At 36.0% G+C, this 21,474-nt stretch overlaps 1 protein-coding gene across 1 annotated transcript in view; it reads left to right on the forward strand.

Moving 5' to 3' along the window:
* MALRD1 (MAM and LDL receptor class A domain containing 1) overlaps positions 1-21,474 on the forward strand; it is a 280,047-nt gene that overhangs the window by 142,908 nt on the left and 115,665 nt on the right. Inside the window, exons 26-27 of the mRNA XM_054818588.1 lie at positions 654-899; positions 3,924-4,081. Of these exons, the coding sequence (XP_054674563.1) occupies positions 654-899; positions 3,924-4,081 (404 nt within the window). The remainder of the gene's footprint in view (positions 1-653; positions 900-3,923; positions 4,082-21,474) is intronic.

The following is a 21,474-nucleotide window of genomic DNA, read 5'->3' on the forward strand; positions in this document are numbered from 1 at the left end:
TTATCCAGAGCCCTGCAGAAACTGATCTGAAACGAAAACAAGAAGCTTGGAAATGGATCCTGTTAAATGAGTGCTACAATTTTTAGACTATACAAGAATTTTTAGACTATACCAGAATTATCCCTCAATAGTGCCAGGAATACTGCACAAAAAGGGCAGCATCACTCCACTGAACTTGTCTGCAAAAGAAAAGTAAAAAAAAAAAAAGAAAAAAAAAAAGAAAGAAATCCATTAAAAGGCAAACCTCTGTAGTTAAAATATAAAAGCTTTTTCTTCCAAATTGGGGCTGCTAAACTAAGCTCAACTTTGCAGCTAAAATGAAATGGTCTAATCCTACACCACAAGAAAGGAGAACGTCAGCAATTAAGTCAGACTAGAAATCTTTGTTAGTGAAGGAATGCCTGGCTGGAACTTGCCCTCCAAGGCTTTACAAGGGAAACAGTCATTTATTTAGGCAATCTCTTGACAACATACAAAAGAAATAAACTGATAATGGATTGGCACTTCAGGGGAACCGAAGGCTTCTAATACAAGTGCTCTGGACCACCCTCCTCCTCCTAAATATCAAACTCCCTGAGATGTAACCTTCCAGTAACCTTGCTGGGGTGCGTGGCATGCAATTCACCAGGACACCCCGGTTCGTCTCTTTTCAGGCTCCTGCTCACACGGCTATTGGCCATGTCAGAACGGCAAGTGTTACAGGCCAGAACAAAGCTGTGATTTTGAAGACAACTGCGGGGATAATACAGACGAGAGTGAATGCGGAACTTCCTGCACCTTTGAGAACGGCAGATGTGGTTGGCAAAATTCCCTAGCAGACAATTTTAACTGGGTGCTAGGGGTCAGCTCGCCTCAAAGTCTTAGACCTCCGGTGGACCACACACTTGGAAATAGAACTGGTATGTTGTCAGGTCACAAATTAGATGTAATTGTCTTCATGGAGCTTCTCATACCTCCCTTCATAGGCAGCGGGGGTGGTTCTAACATGTCTAATCAGGGTGGCATTTTTAATGAATTACATGTATAACAATATCAAAATACTAATTACTGTTGTAAAATGACTTTAAGTTAGGAAAAATTGATTGTCAGTTGTTACTCCTTTAAGTATTGCTATATGAGTCAAGCGAGATAATTTGTTACTTGTCAGGAGAGAGGCACTGGGTCTGGCTGAGGCTTGCGAGGGTGAGTTAGCTCAGCTCCGAGATCCACTGAGTCCTGCTCCTCCAGAGCCTGAGCTCACTTCCAGGAGGCCCCAGCTCATGTTGGAACATGCAGCGATGTTCTGAATGGGAGAAAAAAAAATTCTACGCTGGTATACGATATTTTGTATGCTGAGTGTTAATAGTTCTGAGTGGGGACAAAATTATCTAAAACATAATAAAAATAGATTTCTGTAAAGAGCAATAAGGCATTTTAATCTCTTCCTGAGAACTGATTAAAGGGGATGCATAAGTACCTTTCTACCTTAGAAAAAAAATTTTTTTTGGCCACTTAATCATATCTAAATTGTGTCCTAAAGAAATATGGGGAAAAAAGCTATTTAGGAGTTAAGAAACTGATCTGATATTTTAAAGTTACCTGCAGTGACTATTCGTAGGTTAATTTTAGGTAATTTTAAATAAATAAATTTAAATAAATAAATCTCTTTTGTTAGTGGCAGCGCAGTTCCTGGCTTGTTTTGGCCAAAGCACCCAATTAGCTGTTCTTCCTTCAAGCTCCGTGCCTTCATCCTCTGTCTTTGAAGTTCTCATAGGTCAGGCAAGGATGTTACCGAAGCTGAGCTAAGAACGGATCTTAAATTCAAATGTTCCACAGCAGAGTTGTGCAAAGGCATGGGACTTGAATTTAGTAGTTGTTGAATGTTTACATGAACTGTCAAAAGACAGAGCCCAATAAAACCATAGTTTACTTGAAGATATGTAGAAACTCAGGGGCTAGTGAAAGCTTGCCGAGGTGAATGAGAGTGAACCAGGCACAAATAATCACAAAGATTATGTGCTCATATATTTTTAAGCTTACAGACAGTCCAGCCTAGCTGCATTTCACTGATCTCAGAGCAAGATGCAGAACAAGAAAAGTGCCCTCCAATGTGTCTCTGTCTTTCATTTGGCTTTTAAAATAGCCAAATTTCCCTAGCCTGGAAATTTACTCCATAATCTGAAAGTTAAGTGGTTTTGTTCTGGTGAATGATCAAAGAGGTCAAATTCTCCATTTTTTACTCCAGAACTGCTCTATAGTCTTGAAATTGTGCTCTCAAATAAATAGATTTAGAATTCATTTCACTTTTCACAATTTGAATGTAGTCAAATGTTTAAAGGTGAAGGTGGTATCTGCCCATATTGTTAGAACAGATAGCACTTAATAATTGTGCTCATCATGAGAGAACCAAACCAAAATTCAGCTCAGCTGTTAAAATTGTGTTGTATGTGGTAGAGTATACTACACTATTCAGTGATCGGTCCTTGTACAAAGAAAGACACAGAGGAATTTCAGCAGTTACCTCCAAAACCACAGCTCTTGAGCTTGTATCTAGCAATTGTTTAATTCTAACTCCCCTGTTAGCACCTCAGTTTTCAACATTAAAATGCAGAAAATTTGCTTATGGCTAGAATTACATCATTCTGATTGGTATTAAGTGATCTGTCCTATTCTCTCCTAGCCAAGCTTGACTAGCCGTGACCAGTCCACTGTCCCAGAGTGCTGGTCCCAGTCATTCAGATCCAGGTGCCTTTCAGAGTGCCCCATGTCTTTCACCTCAGTCAAAAAAGAAGACTGTGAAAGCTTTTGTTTTGGTTTATTTTCCTCCAAACAGAAGTAATTTGCCTAATTTTAAACAGATATTAACAAACATCAGCATTCCCAGCACTCAGTCCAGCCTAACCAGATCTTCCTAGCAGACGTTAATGCCATGATATGACATGCTTTTGACATCTCACAGTGTTTATGTACATGGCTTTTTTTAACATACAAAATAGCAGACGTAGAAAAAATAAGTTTTCATTTACATTTCCTAACTTTTTAATATTTTTTTTTTTTATTATCATGAAGAGGTCACTATACTTAAGTAAATGCTTGACCTCAGGGAAGCATCCATAATAATAAGGCAAACATCTATGGTTGTAAATTAACCACAGAAGTGTCAAAGTTAGAATTAACCCATTTTGCTCCATCCAATGGAGCATTCCAATAAAGGAATTTTTTTTTCCCTCTAATTCATTTACAGACTTCAGTAGATATGCAAATATAATTTGACAGGGTATTATTATACTACATTTATATTTATGTGAACTAAGCATTTGTTTTTGTATAAAGTAAAAAATTGAATTTGAAAATTTGTAGAATTTATTATAATTCTGAGTGAAAAAAGAAATTCAGAACTCAAGGAGCATATCAGTTTTGGAAAATATTAACTGTAGGCATCTATTTTTGCAATTTCTTCTGACTAAATAATTTAAATGTGAGTTAATATTAATACATGAAAGAGTACTGATGACCAAAAGTAATATGAATCATTAGGCATACCAAAAGATTTATAAAGGTATGAAGGGTTTTTTTGCCTGTTTCACAAGTTTTTGTATAGTGTGGCTTGCTGTTTTGAAGGTTATCTTTCAGAAAACTTCCTCCTGATATTTATCATGGTGTGGCTATTGTACGATGTTCTGTCAAAATAACAACTAATGATGTTGGACAAGGACATGTAATCAGAGCAACTGGGAATCACAGAAGTATTCTCTCTCTGCTACACAGGCCCATCCAAATTAGAAGCTGTTCCCAGCTTATTTCTGATATAACAAATACACAAGGAATGTGATCTGGTCATTTTTTACCCTAAGCAGAGGTTCACTACTTTGAGTTTTGTTGAGTTTTCAAATCTAATTTGAAAGTACAAAACAAATTTTCAGTAATATATCATTTAATTTCAGGAAAATTCCTATATCTTGAGGCCACTGCAATGGGCCTAAAAACCGAAAAAGCCCATGTGAAGAGTTCCAGATGGAAAGAATCAAGTGGGAGTTGTGTGATGAGCTTCTGGTACTTCAAGTCGTCAAAAGCCATGGGACATATCCAGGTTCTAATTAAGGTAATTAAAAAAAAACTTTTTAATATCTGATATCTGTAAGGGTGTATGCTCCAGCAGAGTGCTTCAGCAAGCTGACATTCTCTTGTTTGGCTTCTAGACTGGAAGAGCTCCCATATACCTCCTAGTTCAGCACTGGTTTTTATTATTATTTTTAGTCTCTTAAAAATGTTTTTACCATTTTTCTTCCAAAAGAAGTTTCTCTGAAAAGCGACAGAAAATATTTTTAAAACCTCTTTCCATTTTCCCTCTTTACATAGAGTATTTTTGTCTTTGATATTCTCCATATGAGAGCTATTTTCATATTTTGCTTCCATCCCTGCTGCTATCAGTATGCAACCCTATTGTTCTGATAGGATGACATTCACCAAAAGACTGAATTAGCAACCTGCACAAAGTGGGAATAAAAGGCAAAAATATGACTGTATTGAATTATTTGTCTTTTTATGTAGACAGGTACAGAATATATTATCAATTTTCTTTAGAAATGGCATTTTCTTCACTAAATGTGGAATGACAAAAAATTTATGAAAGAAAAAAATTATTTAAAATTATTCAGTTACAAGTGAAAACTGATACATTCCATGAAAATTGGATGTTCCATTTGTTGTTCATTAAAAAGAAAAAGCATTAAATGTTTGTAAAAGCAAGTTTTAAATTATAATATGATTCCGAGTAAAAGGTAGAAATTAATGATCAGTGTAGCAAAAGCAGATATTCCACCTCCCTGTGCATGCTGTGCATTTTAATGCCATTGGATATTTTAATACTGTTTGAACACAATGACCAAATATACCACTTTTAGATGTAGAAGAAATCTTTGCAAGTGAAAGTTTGTGTATTTGTGTGTGATTGTATCTGTGCAGGGATTTCTGGTTACTCAAGTATAAATTATGGTGCGATTTATTTGCCACATGTCTGGTACCTTCTTTCTTCAATATTGCTAATAAAATCTTGGGATATAAACTATTTTGGTGAACTGCATTAAAATTTCTGCTTTATTTCCAATGCACATGTTGACAGCCTTAACTTTTAATGACATTTCATCCTTGAAAATAAATTGCTAAATTTGTTTTTCTCAAATATGCTGGCTATTATAAGAATAATTCAAAAGCCTGGAAGATAAAACACTTCAATAGTCTTCAACATCTAAAGATACAACCCAGACTAAGTCTGTCTGAAATATAAAAGCGATGAACCCTTTGACAGCCATTAGGAGATTTTTTTCATGGATTAGTCCAAACACCTACAAATAACAATAGGCCACTCATCAAGTAGCTATATAGATAAAGAGATATATTTATACAGCTTTTTTTCCTAGAAAAGCTCAAATGCGTAAAGGAGGCAAGCAGATTAAAAATAAATAAACTTGTTGTTTGAAAATGTCTTTTCTTTGTCAATGTATTAAAAAATGAAACCAAAAATAGATTCCATGACTTATCATTAATAAGGTGCAAAAATGAACATTTATTTTAACTCAAAGTTCACAGAAGACCTTTAAAGGTCCCTTCCAACCCAAACTATACTATGATTCTGTGATTATGTTCTCATCATGTTACTCAAAGGTGTATCTTGTAGCACCCAAATATTGTAATTATGAGTATTTTGGGATTGCTTAATGTTAATTGTAAAATAGCTTGCAAACTAACTTTAGTGGAAAGTAAATAGCAACTGCATTAGGTATGTGTGAGTAGTTTGTACTTCAGTTATCACTGTTGATTGTGTAAAGTAATTATCATATTAAGTATGTTGCAGCATGGGCAGTTGTCTTAAAATCAGACAAACAATTATATCTCATTTTATTACGTGCAGTGAAATTAATAACACACACACTAGTACTTCTGTTAAACAGCGGACAAAACAAGTAAAATAAAAGAAAATCAAACAAACCACACCACCTAAACTGAATTAAAAAGAGACATTTATTGTCTGTTGGGATATTTTCTCTGAAGGGCTCAAGTCCAGTAGTGAAAATTCTCAAATATTTTTTCCGCTCTCAGGATGGACAAAGAGATTTCTTTTTTTTTTTTTTTTTTTTTTTACAAAATCGACCTGAGCAGAATTTTACTAGATAGTTATCCCTGCTGATAAAAGCCTGTACTGTTTCTTTTCTACTGTACTTTGAACATTGCATTTCAAATAAATATTAAAAATATGTGACATCTATGGAATTTTCTAGACCACAACCTGTGATATTTCCTTTCTCTAGGTTTTGGGAATATTCTTTATGTTTTCTCTTTCTTTTATTCTCATTACAGTGAGACATCACCCTCTTCTTATTTTGACCTAATTTTACTGTCCTAGTAAACCTTTCAGACATTATTTTTATGTTATTTTAAAACCTGGTCTCCAGGGATCTTAAAGAGATTTTTAAAGGCAGTGTAAATAGAAGACATTTGAGTAATGACTTATTATTCTTATTCAATTTATTTTAATGAAGGCAAGAATTCTACATGGAGATAGCAAAAATTATTCTCATTATTGTATCAAGGACTGTTTTGCAGATCAGCCTAGTTTACTTATTAGGTGGCTTATAAGGATTCATAAGTCAATATTATAATCAGAATTTCTATTTAGCAGTGTCTGTATGAATAAAATCTAATTAAACAACACATAGTCATGGGAAGTCATACTGAAGCTTCTCCTGCTAGTTCAAACTGCAATACCAATATATTTCCATCCAGTTTCAGTATCTCTTGATTTAAAGTTAAGTTACTATCAGTGAAAGCAGATCAGTAGATTAAGATTAGTTGAAAATGCAAGGAAGAGGAGATGACCTGGGAAGAATTTACCATCTCAAGTTTGACAGCTTCACAAACTGTGTCCAGCTAAAGTCATCGCGTCCATTAAAAGTTGAACTGAGAGTGAACACTGTACACACCGATGGTACAGTAATGAACAATATGATGAGGAAATATCGTATGGAGGCAGAATGAGAAAGACATTTCTCCTCCTATTGAATATCACAATGGAAGAAAAATGGTAATCAAGAGTAAAAAAGTAATTTTTTTAAAGTCATAGTTCATGGTATGTATTGGTGTGCTCTTTTAATATTCACATTGTTCATGCAGGTTCAGGAAGCTTAAGAATATTATCTATCATACTACTAAACTAGATTATGATATAACCAATAAAACTGCAGGATCATAAATGGAATACTATAGCCAAGCATGAACTTTGGTTTTAAGGTTTGCAGTTGGAGAAAACAAATTCATTTTCTAAGGGAATTTCTCTGCAGTTACTGGGTTTTTTTCTCCTCAAATTGTACTATATCTTCTTTGTAGAAACCTCTCTGTATATGGAATCATAATCCAATCAAAATCATGGGCCATTGAACTAGTTGCAGAAATACAGTATTCTTCAAATCAACCCCCTCAACATATATGCAAATGAAACATTGACATTAGAGCTGTTTATGGAGACTGCAATATCGAACTCACCACCCATCTCAATTGAAATTACAATGTGCTTACTAGCAGTGCAAAAGCTCACCGGGCAAACAGAATATTACCAGAAGAGATCTGGATATAACTAATCAAAACTTTGCTACTGCAGGGAGATTTTGAGATACGTCTAATCATCCCTGTGGCAGTTGTGAGAATACGATCCATTGTAGGAGACATTCTGCAGCTGAAGTGCAGCATATTCACTGTGCCTGTTTTAGTCATGATGGTGGGGTTCCTCGTTGGCACTCAATACTGGTTTATGAGTCAGAGGAACCAGTGTTATTTTTAAACCTGCTTCTAAAGAGGAAAACAAGAATTATTAGGTGAAAGGAATGATACATTTTATTGTTCTGCTGATCTGAACATGTTTCCTACTGCTGCTTAAGTTGTTTCTGTCATAAAAAAGTAGCAAGTCTTAGGTATCGCAATGAGAAAGGAACAACAATCAAAGGATAAAACCCTTTGTTGAAGATAATTTTTGTAGGATCAATGTTAATTGTCCTCCATATAGATATTGTCATTAAAAAGATAAGGATTTATTGCAATTAGGATGGGCCTCTTTCAAGGATTTTAAACGAGTCTCTAAAAAGAAATATGCAGATGTATAAGGAAGGTGAAACCTGCCATTAGTAACTACCTCTGCTGGCTGCGACAAGGCCAATATACACGGGATCTCCTTAGGAAGTTCCAGCGGACCTTACTCAGGCATCTGTCACAGTGAATTAATTCCATGCAGTTACAAATGAGCAAAGACATAATGATATTCAGGAGGACAAGAGGTGCTGGCCAGGTCATGGCAAGTGACGCAGGGGCCCGTTGACACCACCGCAGCGACAGACTAACCCGGCCATGGCAATGGGCAGCTGGAGCCAGCAGCCAGCATCCTCCAGCTGCTCAGGGCTGATGGCTGATGCAGCACTGACCCTGTCGTCTGGTTGCTGCAGCTTCTCAGCAAAAGCTGGAAGCCGTCATGGTTTTTCCCTTGATACTGTTATTGTTTTTAGCTAGCCTAAGGTAGAGAGGAGAGGGCTGGTACTGTAGAAATGTGGAGCGTAGCAGGTGCCACAGCTCAGGTATAGATGACTCATACTGGTTTTTTGTAATTCCCTGGTAATTTTTAGTGGGGCAACCTACTGTCCTGAGCTGTCAACAGAAAAACTTGCAGCAGAGGTGCTGCAGATGCCAGCTGATATCTTCTGGACATTTGTATTTCTGGGATCGAGTAGTTTAAAATGAAATTTTCACCAATCCATAGCACTGAACCTACGTCTATGGGAAGTCACTGAAGAATAAAGTCTGAGGAAACAACTTATTCTACTTCACAGCTTAAAATAGACTGTGTATTTCTACATTGATTCTTCTCACTGGCTGCATGAAAAATGATCAACTCCTCACATTAATGCAGAAGTTATAGATTTCATTGGGTTCAGGTAGTCTCAAAGCAGATTATCTGACCTCCGTGCAACTAGAGGAAGAGACTTTAAATTTTCGAAGATTTGCTTTAATGTTTTACCTAAGTGTCTGCTGAATTGAAAGCATGCTCCAAACAATATAGAAAACGTGTAGATTTTTCAGTTGCCTTCTTAAGACATAATAAACTTTTTAGAGAAATTCTTTAAATCTAATGCAGAAGTGTAGTTTTCCAGTCTCTGTATGCGGGTGAGATAAATACATGAGCATATCTAGCTATATGTTCAGTAGCTTACATTTACTTTTTCCCCTTTGAATCCTAGTAGTTTGTTTATTTGAAATAGTTTTTCTTTATTAAATCCAACAAAATACACATTCAGAATTTAGTTCCACATAGCAGCACATGGGTAATGGCCTTTATTTAATGAGTATCTATAGCTCTCCAAAGGGACACAGTTTTTCACTCTTTACTCCCATTGTTGACCTGCGAACTGTTATTAAAAGTTGTATTTGAGTCAATGAAATGTCTGATCTGACTAAGTGAGAGTAAGGGAGTACTACCTTAGTCCTTTAAAGGAAATCAGCAGCGATACTGTGAAATACAGTATTACTTGTCAAGAAAGAAAGGAAGATTAACTTTTATGGCAGCTTTACTTTCCAGAGTAAGATAATTTTGTATTTATATCTCCTGAATTGAATGCAGAATCTGAAACAGCACTTTGCACCTTTATAGGCATGGTTTCCAGCAGGGTTGTTCTAGGTCTGATTTTGACCCCATGACATAAGCATATCTCCAAGTAAATTGAGAGACAATGATTAAACAGAAATAAGTCAGTTTTCAGTGGAAGCATCATTTCTCAAAACCAGCTTACATAGAAGGGACAAATACGCACAAATGTAGATAAGGGCAGATTCAGTGCCTTCTATTTTCTCAAATAAGTACCTTAGGAAGTTATTTCAATCTTCTTAACTGTAAATTATTGGAAGCATATAATTCATTGTATTCTTATACTGCAACCAGATGTAAGCATTCATTCCAAATTGTTGGTGAGCTGGAATAATACATTCGGATGTGCTTTGAAGAAAAGGAAGTATTCTGAAGAAGGGTTAAAGAATCACCCTTGTATTTTGGAATCTTGCTTGTGAAGACGAGATTTATCAGAGGATTTGTAGTTTAAAATCATTGTGTTTCTAGAAACACATATAAGAGAAATTGTTTGTATGTGAATTATTAAGCATAATTTAAATTATTTGAGAACTTGACCTTTTTCTCCCTTAGGAGATGAGGACGATGAGTACTAAAGGATTAGTGTGACTAAGGGCATGTCTGTCAGGCAGGGCAGTGCCTGGTTGCTCAGAAAACTGAGCAGGCTGGCACTACGTGTGGCGAATCATTGAAGCAACACAACAATATCCTGTAACATTACACATGGAATCACAAGCCATGCCTCTCAGGGCTAGTACCACTATCCTATTTTCTGTCCCAGCTCAGCACCACATGGCACAATGTGAGACAGATGAAAAATGCACTTTCAGTCTTTCGACACTGTTCTTCAGTGTTATTTCACTGGACTCATTCCCCAAATCAGAGATCTCTAGGAGACATTTACTTTATTGATTTGTGGGCTCATAATTTCACAGAGTGATGGTGGTTATATTGCTCCTTTTTAGCATATCAGGCTTTGAAACATCTCTGGGATCTTTGCAGGTCAGACTTCTTTTGCTCTTTTCTAATGCTTTTCAGGGCAGACATTCAACAGTAAAAGTTGTGATTTAAGTATGTCTCAGGGCAGAGTTCTTTTAAGGATCTTTTAAGCTGCTGTTGAGTGATTTTTACTGAAGCAACAGACATCAAAATCAGGTCTTTTTTGTATAGCATCTGTGAAACAGAGACATATTTTTATGAAGACAAAAGGACTTTGTCTAAAAGATAGAGGCATAGCCTTGAGCTTTGAGCATTTGTATTAGTTTTTCTTATCTCTTCTTCTAAATAGGTAAATTTAGAAATTTAATTATGTATCTTTTTTAAAAAGAAAAATAAATAGTGCAATGTGTAACCCGGTGCCTGCTGATATCTTTTAGAAAGCATACAGCATTGATGAGACCTGAAATCCCAAGACAGTATCAAATTTTCCCAATCAACAACTCCACTTGAAAAAAACACATTGAACATTTCTAGGAGTTCCATTTAACCTCAGAAAAGGTGGAAGATCTTTCTTTTTTCCTTTTTCTTTTCTCATCTCTTTTTACATCCCAAGGCCCCTTGGTCTTCCATTGAGAAAAGTATCTTCCTTTTGTCAAACAGACTGAACTGACAGATGTTATACTAGCAAAACTTCAGCAAGCACGGATGTAGCCCTAGTGCTCATTTGTTTCCAGTTTTTTCCTCCTTTAATGCCACTTTTATTTTTAATTCATAGATCCATTTTTAGTGGAGATGTTCTAGTTTCGGGTAGTCTTTGATCTTTGCCAAGCTTGCAGTATCAAGCTGTAGTGAGCTTAAAATTACTTTGAAGAATCAACAAAGGCTTTTAGCATGAAGAGCCTAATTTTTATGCTTCCAGAGTTTGGTTTGGATTTTGTTTTGTTTTCTTTTTAGTTTCTGGCCTTCAGCTTTGAATCCACAGTAGATTCAGGGGGAAAAAATAAAAAAAAATAAAAGTCAATTGTGTTTCTGTATTTGCTGTAATTTATTTCACAAAGATGGAAGTATCTGATTCCAATTCATCTCATGCAAGAGTCAGACTAGGTATTTTTTAGTACCTATGTTTATGACTGTAATAATCTGTATGTCTATTGGTTTGTAAGTTGACCCCATTGCATTATGTAACGGTGAATTAAATGAAAGATAAAAGGCTGCTTTAAGTAGAACTGTCTTATCATAGCATGCACTGACATCCAACGTGGTGGTAGAGAGCAGTTATCATTTGCAGCAGAGACTAACAGCGTCAATGTAATGGGAGCTTTGAGAGACTTCAGTTTCCTCCACTATCTTACTTACCATGGAGACAAACCTTTCCGTAACCTGGTAACTTTGTGTTCCTTGCCTATGAGAGGGCCATTGCAACTCAGAGATGAATTGCCTGCAGACTCATGGAAACCCCGTAGTCCATTCATAGGAGTTTCGTGTCTAGGCTTTTGGACTCAAATTCTTTCGACAGGCCTTTAAGTTCAGTCGCACACCTCAGATTGTCCAGCTACCCTCAGCACTTCCCAACTTGCCTCATTCTTCATTAACTGGATCCTGCAAGTTTTGCCAGGCAATATCTGCAAAATTAAAAAACAAGGAGCTCATTTAAGGAATTTTAGTACTACTCTTAAGACTGAAGAAACCATGCTAATGTGATTTTCTGTTTGAATTAATGAAGTAATGAGACATAATACTGTAGTACCACTAAAACCCAGAATTAAAAAGACCATTTGTATTATGTCCCTGGAATACGTGGGTGTAACTATGTGGTCTGCAGACTATATTTGGTTTTGACTTCAGAAGGAGCACTGAAAGAAGGAAATGAGCACTAAAAATTGCATTTCTTATCTCCCACATATCTGATTAGTTGAGGCTCTTTATCTATGATACTAATTTTTCTTTAGCTTTGGATTTTTAGATGACATGGAAAGTTTTCAAAGGGTAATGCAAATGAAAAAAAAAATTACCTTTCTTATAAGTGTGGATCATATGGAATTAACAAATAAAGAGAATTATTTAATCTTTAGCTGTAGTGTTGGGCTCTAGTGTGGATCCAGATTAACTGGGTGTGTTCAAAATACAAGGATTTTCTTAGAAGAATTGGGGCCTTGTTTTCTAAAGGGAGTGAGGACACTAAAAAACCCCACAACCTACAAAAAATAAAAAAACCACCAAAAAAACCCCCCCAAAAAACCCCCACCCTTGAGACTATATCTATCAAAAAATCATGTGGATGTTTTTCAGATTTTCATAATAAATGAAAACTATAAGACCAATTTTTTTGCTTAACTTTCAAAATCATACAAGTGAAAAAAATAAAATTCTTATAGTGGAAAACATTCTAGTGAAAATTTTGTTTGTTGGATAGCAGTCTTTGAATAAAAATACAGTGAAATATTTTAAACTAGTTTAAATTCCAATACTCTTAATAACAGGAAAATAATTAAAAGCATGGAGAACAAAAGAGTGCAAATAACCTTATTTTTATTTCCTTGCAAAATCATCTCTTTTCTATAAACCATTAAACGTCACCATGCATTTCTCATTATAATGGTAGGGGACAGTTTGATAGCACAGGTGCCATTTTATATTAATTATAAACATTTTTTGGATGTCAATTGCTCTTTTCATTGAAAGGTAAGAAGAGACAATTGTTGTGAAAAGATCGTATGAAAACACAGTGGAATCTTAGGCTAATGCCATTGTATAACACCATTCATTTCATATAACTAACTTCTCAGTTTATTGAAAACTGTGTTTTGTTGTTTGAAATTACAGTGAAATGGACCAGGCATTCAATCTATATTTGACTGAATCAATAAATCAAGGCACAAACATCAAGCATCTTTCAGTTTTCAAATAATTTGCTTAGACTTGTTTTCTGTACATTTATACAATCTCATTTAGGCAGCTAATGAATATTACTCGTTCTATTAAGCATCAGTATGATAAAGCTACTCTGCCATTTACCCAATGAAAATCTGCCGCCTGTACTTAGATGTTATTTGGTCTTCCCCTCAGCTGCTCACTGTTGCCTTCCACTCCTTCCACTGAATAGTACAACTTGGTATCTTAATGTTTTATAGTTTAATTTAGTTTGATCTTTATGGGAGAAAAGGTTATTTAAATAATAGTTTCCAATGTGATCCAGAAGAGGTAGTATTTAAGTTTTGATACAAGAACCATCTAATTCATTTCATTGATCAGCGAACAGAATAAGACTCATTATTTATGACTTAGAAATACTCATTAGATTTGAGGGATTCTGTTGTGCACAACATTATTCTGAGCATTTTGACAGTGTGATTCAGTTCAGAATTGTGTTCAATGGGAGTTCAGAGGGAGTATGTTATCAAAAAGTTTATTAATGATCACAAAATTATTTAGGTGGATTTCCATCCCTTTAACACTTTATCTACCAGCTGCGTTACTAAAAGAATGAGAGTTCTTTTTTTCCAGCCTAGCTGTTTTAGGAGTATATGTGGGCTATGGAAAGGAATTAACAACTAATGAAAATCCTCCCCTGACTCACTAGCTACACACTTTAGTGCCTTAGTCACGAGTATAGTCTGTTTAAGTCTGTACATCTGGAATTTAATCTCTATACAAATTGCAGTCCAATTTTGTTCCAAAATTTCTTGTACAAAGAAATGAAGTGTTTCTTCAGGTAAGATTTGAAATCTCTTGACAATAGTGGTGTAGTAAGACTGCTCTAAAGAGACCAGCTGTCTTGGAAAGACCAATCTTAAAGAGTCAATCTTTTCAGTTTGAACAGAAAATTTTACTGTGTGCAGCTGAAGAACTTGAATGGTCTTACAAATAATATCCAGAGAAGGTGTGGTCATATGAGGAAGAAAGGTACAGGAGACCATGTAGCAAGACAAAAGTAAGCACGTTGTGGTAAATGGTACTAAAATACCTTAAAGCATACCACGTAGTTCATATTTTCTGAGTATGCCAATCTAATAGCTACAAATCTTACAATGGCACATATAGGATGCCATTCCTATAGAAACTTCTTAAGCTTTGTCTTAAAATATCCTTTTCCACACAGATATAATCAGACTTAATTTCTGCTGTAGGAGGAGTAGGAAAGGTATGTTCTTCCACAGCTCCTTTGGAGTTCTCTTATTTTCAGTTGTTTTGTCACTCAGTGGTTATATTTTTCCTTTGATTTGCCTTTTTTAATGTTCCAATGTTTCCTTAGTTCACACAAAAATATTTATATTCTGATAATTAGCTTTGTGCTTATTGGCTATAGGGAATAAATCCATTTAGAAAACACAGACAGAACTTCTGCACTGTCTATGACATCTAGAGAAAAACTGAAGTGGAAATGGGAAGTCAAGGTTATGACAACTATTGAAACTATAAACCAGAAGTGGATTATGTAACAGTTGCTGCACTGGGAAGAAACGGAAGGATATTGGAGGGATTTTCATTGAAAACCAAAAAATTAATGGAAGAGAAAAAACGCCACTGAATTTCCTGTTGTAAATTTCCTGTGTTTATTTGTATTGTTTTGACAGGTTGAAAGTTATTACAAATTCTCTTTTACATATTTGAAGTGTGGCCAATGCTTGTTCTTATGCTTATTTTAAGACCTATCATTTTGCCTTTATGTAGGCAATTTATTTCTATGTTACCACAAGAAAGACTTCTTAGATCTCTGCACTTCCTCCAGCATGTAGATTTCTTTCCTAAGAGATCACAGGAGCTGCTGTTAAATTGTAATTTGTGCCAATATGGGTGGGATTCCTGTAACTTAAAGTCATAGATACCTCCAGTGCAGTGACTGCAGCAATCACCCTAGCCTCCCCTTGTTGATGGTGGGGGTTTTACTCACTATGTCAAAGGGAGTCTTGAGTATGATTTATCTCATTCTAAAAGTTAGCATCTATGAGAAGAAAGGTGACTATTGCTTTCTGTAGACATGTAACTATATATTAATATTCAATAAGCAATATTAGGTACATTCAGGAATGTCACTGGATAAATATTTGAATTTTGGACATTTCAGTAAGTACTTTTGGATACTTACACAGGTATTTCATATCTGTGCTGGCCATACAAACATCAAGATCTCATTAGTCTGTTTGCAAACTTTTATCTTCTACATCCCTACCATACTAGATATATTTATATATTTATAACTTTATGTGTCCTTGAACATATAAGGTGGTGCCCATTGAAGAGAGAAGTAGGGAAAGAGAGGGAATCTCACTGGTGTTTTAATATAATAAGATCTGTCAGTCGTGAGAGCCCTCAATTTGTAGAGAATATATTTCATAACTACAGATTAAAAATTTAAATCAGATATCTGGTTCCTTGACATTCTCTAAGAAATAAATTGTTGTATCCATCAGATTTTATAGACACAGGACTTGAATATTCCTCTTAACGATGTCTCTTTGCTCAGGATCAATTCAGTCAGGCTTAAAAATACTTAATTGAGCTTTGACTATTTATTATAAAGAGGTTACTATTTTTTTCAGCCTTGGTGTTTTGATTCCCCTGAGCCTGTCCAGTTCAACTAATATCCCAGAGGATATGTTTTATATTTCTACAAGCCCAAAAGCTACAATCCAATTGAAAAGAATATTCTGATAGAATACAAACAGGCTGTAAAATAAAATGTGACAGAGGAAGAAGTACAGTTATACCCCAGTGAAACTCCCACTATATCAAAGCAGGAATGACAGCTGACTGACACTGATCACTCTCTTATATGTCTGAAAAACTATAAGATGCTCTTTGATGATTAGTAGGGAATATTCATGTCAATCCTTGTCCTGGAGACTTGACACTTTGAAGAAGTGACAGATGAAATATTTAGTAAAACCTTGAAAGTTTTAACATCATTGTACAACAATTAAGAATTACTATTGCTAGTCTTAGGAATTATTACTAGCCTTATGATTTTGTCGTACTGCCCTAAAAGAATCTTACTTTAAAAAAAAGTATGTACTTGCTTTCTTTTTTATTTTTTCCAATATTTTTATTTTTGTCGCAGCAGAATCCCTGTAAAGATATGTTTTCCAACTCCTTACATTCAGTTTTATATACAGAATCAAAGTGGTATTAGAGGTAAATTGCTAAATTGAAATATTGGTTAAAACAAACAAAATCTCTGAAAAATTCCACGTTTTGTTCAGCTGAATTAGCTTCGCCTTGGGGCTTTTACTTTTCAAGGCAGCTGTAATGATAATGCTTTAATTCTTCATGAACAAATCTTCACATTTTGAAGAGCTGAGAGAACTTTCACACAGACTGATTCTATGATTCCCACCTTGCAGAACTGATTTTGTAAACACTGTGACACTGTGAATAGAAAAATGTTTCTGACCTTAGCCACTAACCATCAAAGTTTCAGAGAAGAAAAGTTAGTCCCACCAGCACAGCTTCTACCTACCCACTGTGTCACTCAAACAGTACTTTGATCCAAGTGGTTGACTAGAGTAAGGTCCTCCACTTCCAAGCACATCTTTGCCCAGGACTGGCCACACACAGTGGTAAATTGTTCCAAGATAAGATGTGCCAATGAGTAAGAGAAGTTTGGTTGCACTGCCTGAAAATTTGAAATTCAATTAAATACTGGATAAGTATCCAAACCAGTAGATACTTATCTGAGTCAAAGAGTTTATCAATTTTTCCATTCAGTTTGTATTAAACACTGATTCAATGTGAGAACATCTAGACCAGATAAATTTCTTTCATTTTTAGGATAGAGAGACGTATTTTTTTTCTGTTTCAGCGGCCACAGAGAAAACTGACAAAGTCAGATTTTTGATGCAGCTCAGCAATACTTTCTGTCCCTGCTGAAAGTTTCAGTCAACATTCAGTAAAGGCAATGAAAGTGCCAAACAACTCTGCGCCATCTGACTTTTTTCAGACAGTGTACATAAATAGATGGGCACAGACATACATGAAAAGAAAGGTGCTCCAACATCCTCCTAAAAGACAAATACACATTGACAGTATCTGGTGTGATCTGTGGTCCTGAGCCGCAAGGTTTGCTCATGTCCCAGTTTCACTGTGGCTGGTCGCATGAACAGACTTTCCAAGGCGCTCAGGGGGCTGTGCCGAGCCAGCGCCCTCCCCAGTGGGTGCTCCGAGGTCAGGACGCAACCTGGGTGTCACGACTGGCTCGAGAGTTATTAGGGGCACGCACCTCCTATTTGGACAACGAGTTCATATTCTTTCTCTCATTCCATAATCCAGCTGATAAAGGAGAATATTAATGGGGAAAAATGTAGAAGATGAGTTAAAAAGTTAAAGCTGTTTAATAAAAAGCTGAAATTTGATATGTGATTTTGCCTCATCTATTCAAATGTGGTTTTCAGAGTATTCTCTGTAGGAGGAAAAACATCACAGATTTGAGGTTCTCTCATTTCTGTATATGTCTTTTTATGATCTTGATTCATAAGCTGTTTTGTTGCATCTCTTACTGTATGTTCTGCATTTGTTTAGGCAGTCAGTATAAGTAAAGGTTTGACTTTTATCTTATAATCCAAGAAATCTAGCTTTGCACAATGTTTAGCACGCTGTCCTTACTTTTGGCACCGTGGAGGATTGTAACAGTTGTTCAGAGTCTTCCTAGAGTCTTTGTAACTGTGATTACTTCTCTTTCAAGCTTTGGTTTTCCAGAGAATTGCATTTGCCTCAACTCTAAGATGGGAACAATCTGAGGAGACCTGTAGAAGATCATTAAAACAAAGGTGTGACGAGGTTTGAGACAAAATGGAACTAAGTTGCTTGAAATGCTAATGGTCTTATAAAATGGCTTTGATGTTTATTGTTACTCAGTCTTAGCAGTAGAACTGAAGGGAAAAAATGAAATCCAAGCAATCATAATTGTATCCCTCAAGCTACCTAAAAACCAAAATCAAATGAAGGTGGATTATGCCAGCAAATGAAGAAGAAATTTTGCATTTGAGGAGAAAGGAGGAATGGGAGGGCTAGGAAATGAAGATAAGACGAAGTAATACAAAGTGCCTAATGAATCCTCTTTTACAAAGAGGAGTTGTTTCATTTCTCTGTTTTAATTGGTAAGAATATACATATATACACACATACAGAATGAAGATATATTTCAAGAGACTTGTATTTGATGGAAAGGGCATCGTGGGAATGTAGAAAGGTACAAACAAGAAACAGAAAAGTTTTCTTGGTTATAAATGAAAGCTGGCTATAATGAAATATAGTAGATTTAATAGTTGTGACAGTATAAATCAAAGTTTTAAGAAGGTGATACAGAATAATTCAAAGAAAATAAATAAATTATTCTTGCCTTCCCAGTATTTTTTTTTTTCCAAAATAAGAATTTTAAAAGTATAACTTCATCTTTACTAATGAGCAACTTAATTGTTGTTCCTTGAAATGTCTACCTGCTTGAAAGAAAATCCTGACTCGAGATGAATTACCAACCACTTTTTATCAAAGTGTTTTTGAAACTGGCTTTTCTCAACTCAGCACTTACAGCAATTAGGAACCAGAAGTCTACCATTTAGCTCCTAGAAATATTGCAAGTGCTAACACTCATGACAGGGTGAACTGTTAATGCCTTCTGATGTTCTAAAGGAATTCACTATGAAATTCCAGAATTCCAAAACTGGTGCATTTTAAAAAAGGAATTTCATCAATGGTATAAGTTTATTTATCAAATTTATTCATTAGAATGCATGTTCCTTGCTGAAATGCATATTCCTTTATTACAGTGATGTTAATTTTGGAAATGAAAATTGGAGAAAAGATATTTCAGAGAGTGAAAATCATCTCAATGTTTTGCACAAAGGAGGAAAAGAAAGAGATGGATGGATGGGCTTTGTCATTAACTCTTATTATGAAAACCTGCTGAGACTAATACATGCAGACTGTCTAATAAAAGGCTTGAAGGCTGAAATATCAGTGTTTCATCTTGCTGTTTTCCTTCTTTCTATAATGCACTGTGAAAATGCAATTATCTGATTTTGTAAGTTATCCCTAAAAGTGAAGCCAATTTTTCATGCATACTAATGTACTTATGCAGTATACATTTTGCCTGCATCAAATAATTTCTTAAAGATACCATTTGATCAGCTTGATGTTTCTTTTTCAAGTTTTTTATAGAAGGCAGAGGCATACTAAACAGCATTTCTGGTTCCTGTCAAAATAGAACTCTGAAAAACTAGAAAGAAACTTATTTTTAATGTATTCTCTTCAGTGCTGAGAATCATGAATCTTCATTGAAGTCACTGGAACTTGAGGAAGCTCATCACTTTCAGCAGCACATCCCTAAAGTAAAATTCACCCCGTTTCATTACTCATCACTAACATTTTCTTATCTTTTGGGACCATTACTCTGTAGACTGTTGCAGTTCTGTTATCTGCCTTTTTGTTGCTGTTGTTTTCTTCTTTTTTTGCTGCCTCCATTTGCTGAATATTTCACAATCCCATAACATGCATCCCTCAGCATCCTGTAGCTTAGTGATGGAAAGTTTAAATTTCAAGTTTAAAATCTCTCCCTACATTGAAATTGTTTCTATTTGTCTATCTCAGAGCTATTCTAGGTGAACTTAATAATTTTGGAATTATATATTTAATGTAGAGCTTCAACATTCAGATAATTAGCAGTAATTTTCTAAGTGTAATGGTAATCGTATCCAGAAGTCTCTGCGGGTTATTTAATAGGAGAGACAAATTTTCAAAGTAGCTAAAGGCAGAGTAGTAAATAACTACTGCTGCGCCCAGATTTTCCTACATGATTAACAACATGTACAAATGTTTTATTTGGTTTGTTTGCATACACTTACCAACCTTACGCTTTCCATACAGAGTATGTGTCTTCCTCTAAAACAAAGTAGCTTGTCAAAGCTGAGATGAGTTATTGTAATTAGTGCTGTTGTAAAGTGCTGCTGAACTCTTTGTATTGAATTGTTATCAGCCTGGTGATTGACAGTATGCCAGAGGACACACATGCTCACTCATAACTCATATCTTCATGACCTTATTGTCTGCTCTCATTTGTCTTCATGTCACCATGAAGAAAAGAGAGAAGAGAGAACAGAAGAAAAGAAGAAAACAGGAAAAAATTAAAAGAGGAAAGAGGAAAGGAAAGAAAAAGTGAACTGAAAATTCAAACCTTGGGTGAACAAATATTGAATTCAGTTCTTTCTTTGACTCATTTAAAAAAATTTAATAATTTTATACTGTATGTTGATTTATCTGATTGTGGTGGGTTGACCCTGGCTGGAGGCCAGGTGCCCACCAGAGCCGCTCTCTCACTCCGCTCCTTCACTAGACAGGGGAGAAAAGGCATAACGAAATGCTTGTGGGTCGAGATAAGGGCAGGGAGAGATCACTCACTAATTATCGTCACGAGCAAAACAGACCAAACTTAGAGAGGGAATTCATCTAATTTATTACCAAGCAAAACAGAGTAGAGGAATGAGAAAATAAAATCAACTCTGCAAACACTTCCCCCCACCCCTCCCATCTTCCCGGGCTCAACTTCACTCCCGGCTTCAACCTTCCCCCCCTCAGCGGCACAGGGGGACGGGGAATGGGGGTTACAGTCAGTTCATCTCACGGTGTTTCTGCCGCTTCTTCATCCTCAGCGGGAGGACTCCTCTCATCGTTCCCCTGCTCCAGCATGGAGTCCCTCTCACGGGGTGCAGACCTTCAGGAGCAAACTGCTCCAGCGTGGGGTCCCCCACAGGGCCACAAGTCCTGCCAGCAAACCTGCCCTGGCGTGGGCTCCCCTCTTCACGGGTCCACCGGTCCGGCCAAGAACTTGCTCCAGCGTGGGCTTCCCATGGGCCACAGCCTCCTTCAGGTGCCTCCACCTGCTCCGGCGTGGGGTCCTCCACGGG

Source organism: Grus americana, chromosome 2, assembly GCF_028858705.1.
Source record: "Grus americana isolate bGruAme1 chromosome 2, bGruAme1.mat, whole genome shotgun sequence".
NCBI lineage: Eukaryota > Metazoa > Chordata > Aves > Gruiformes > Gruidae > Grus > Grus americana.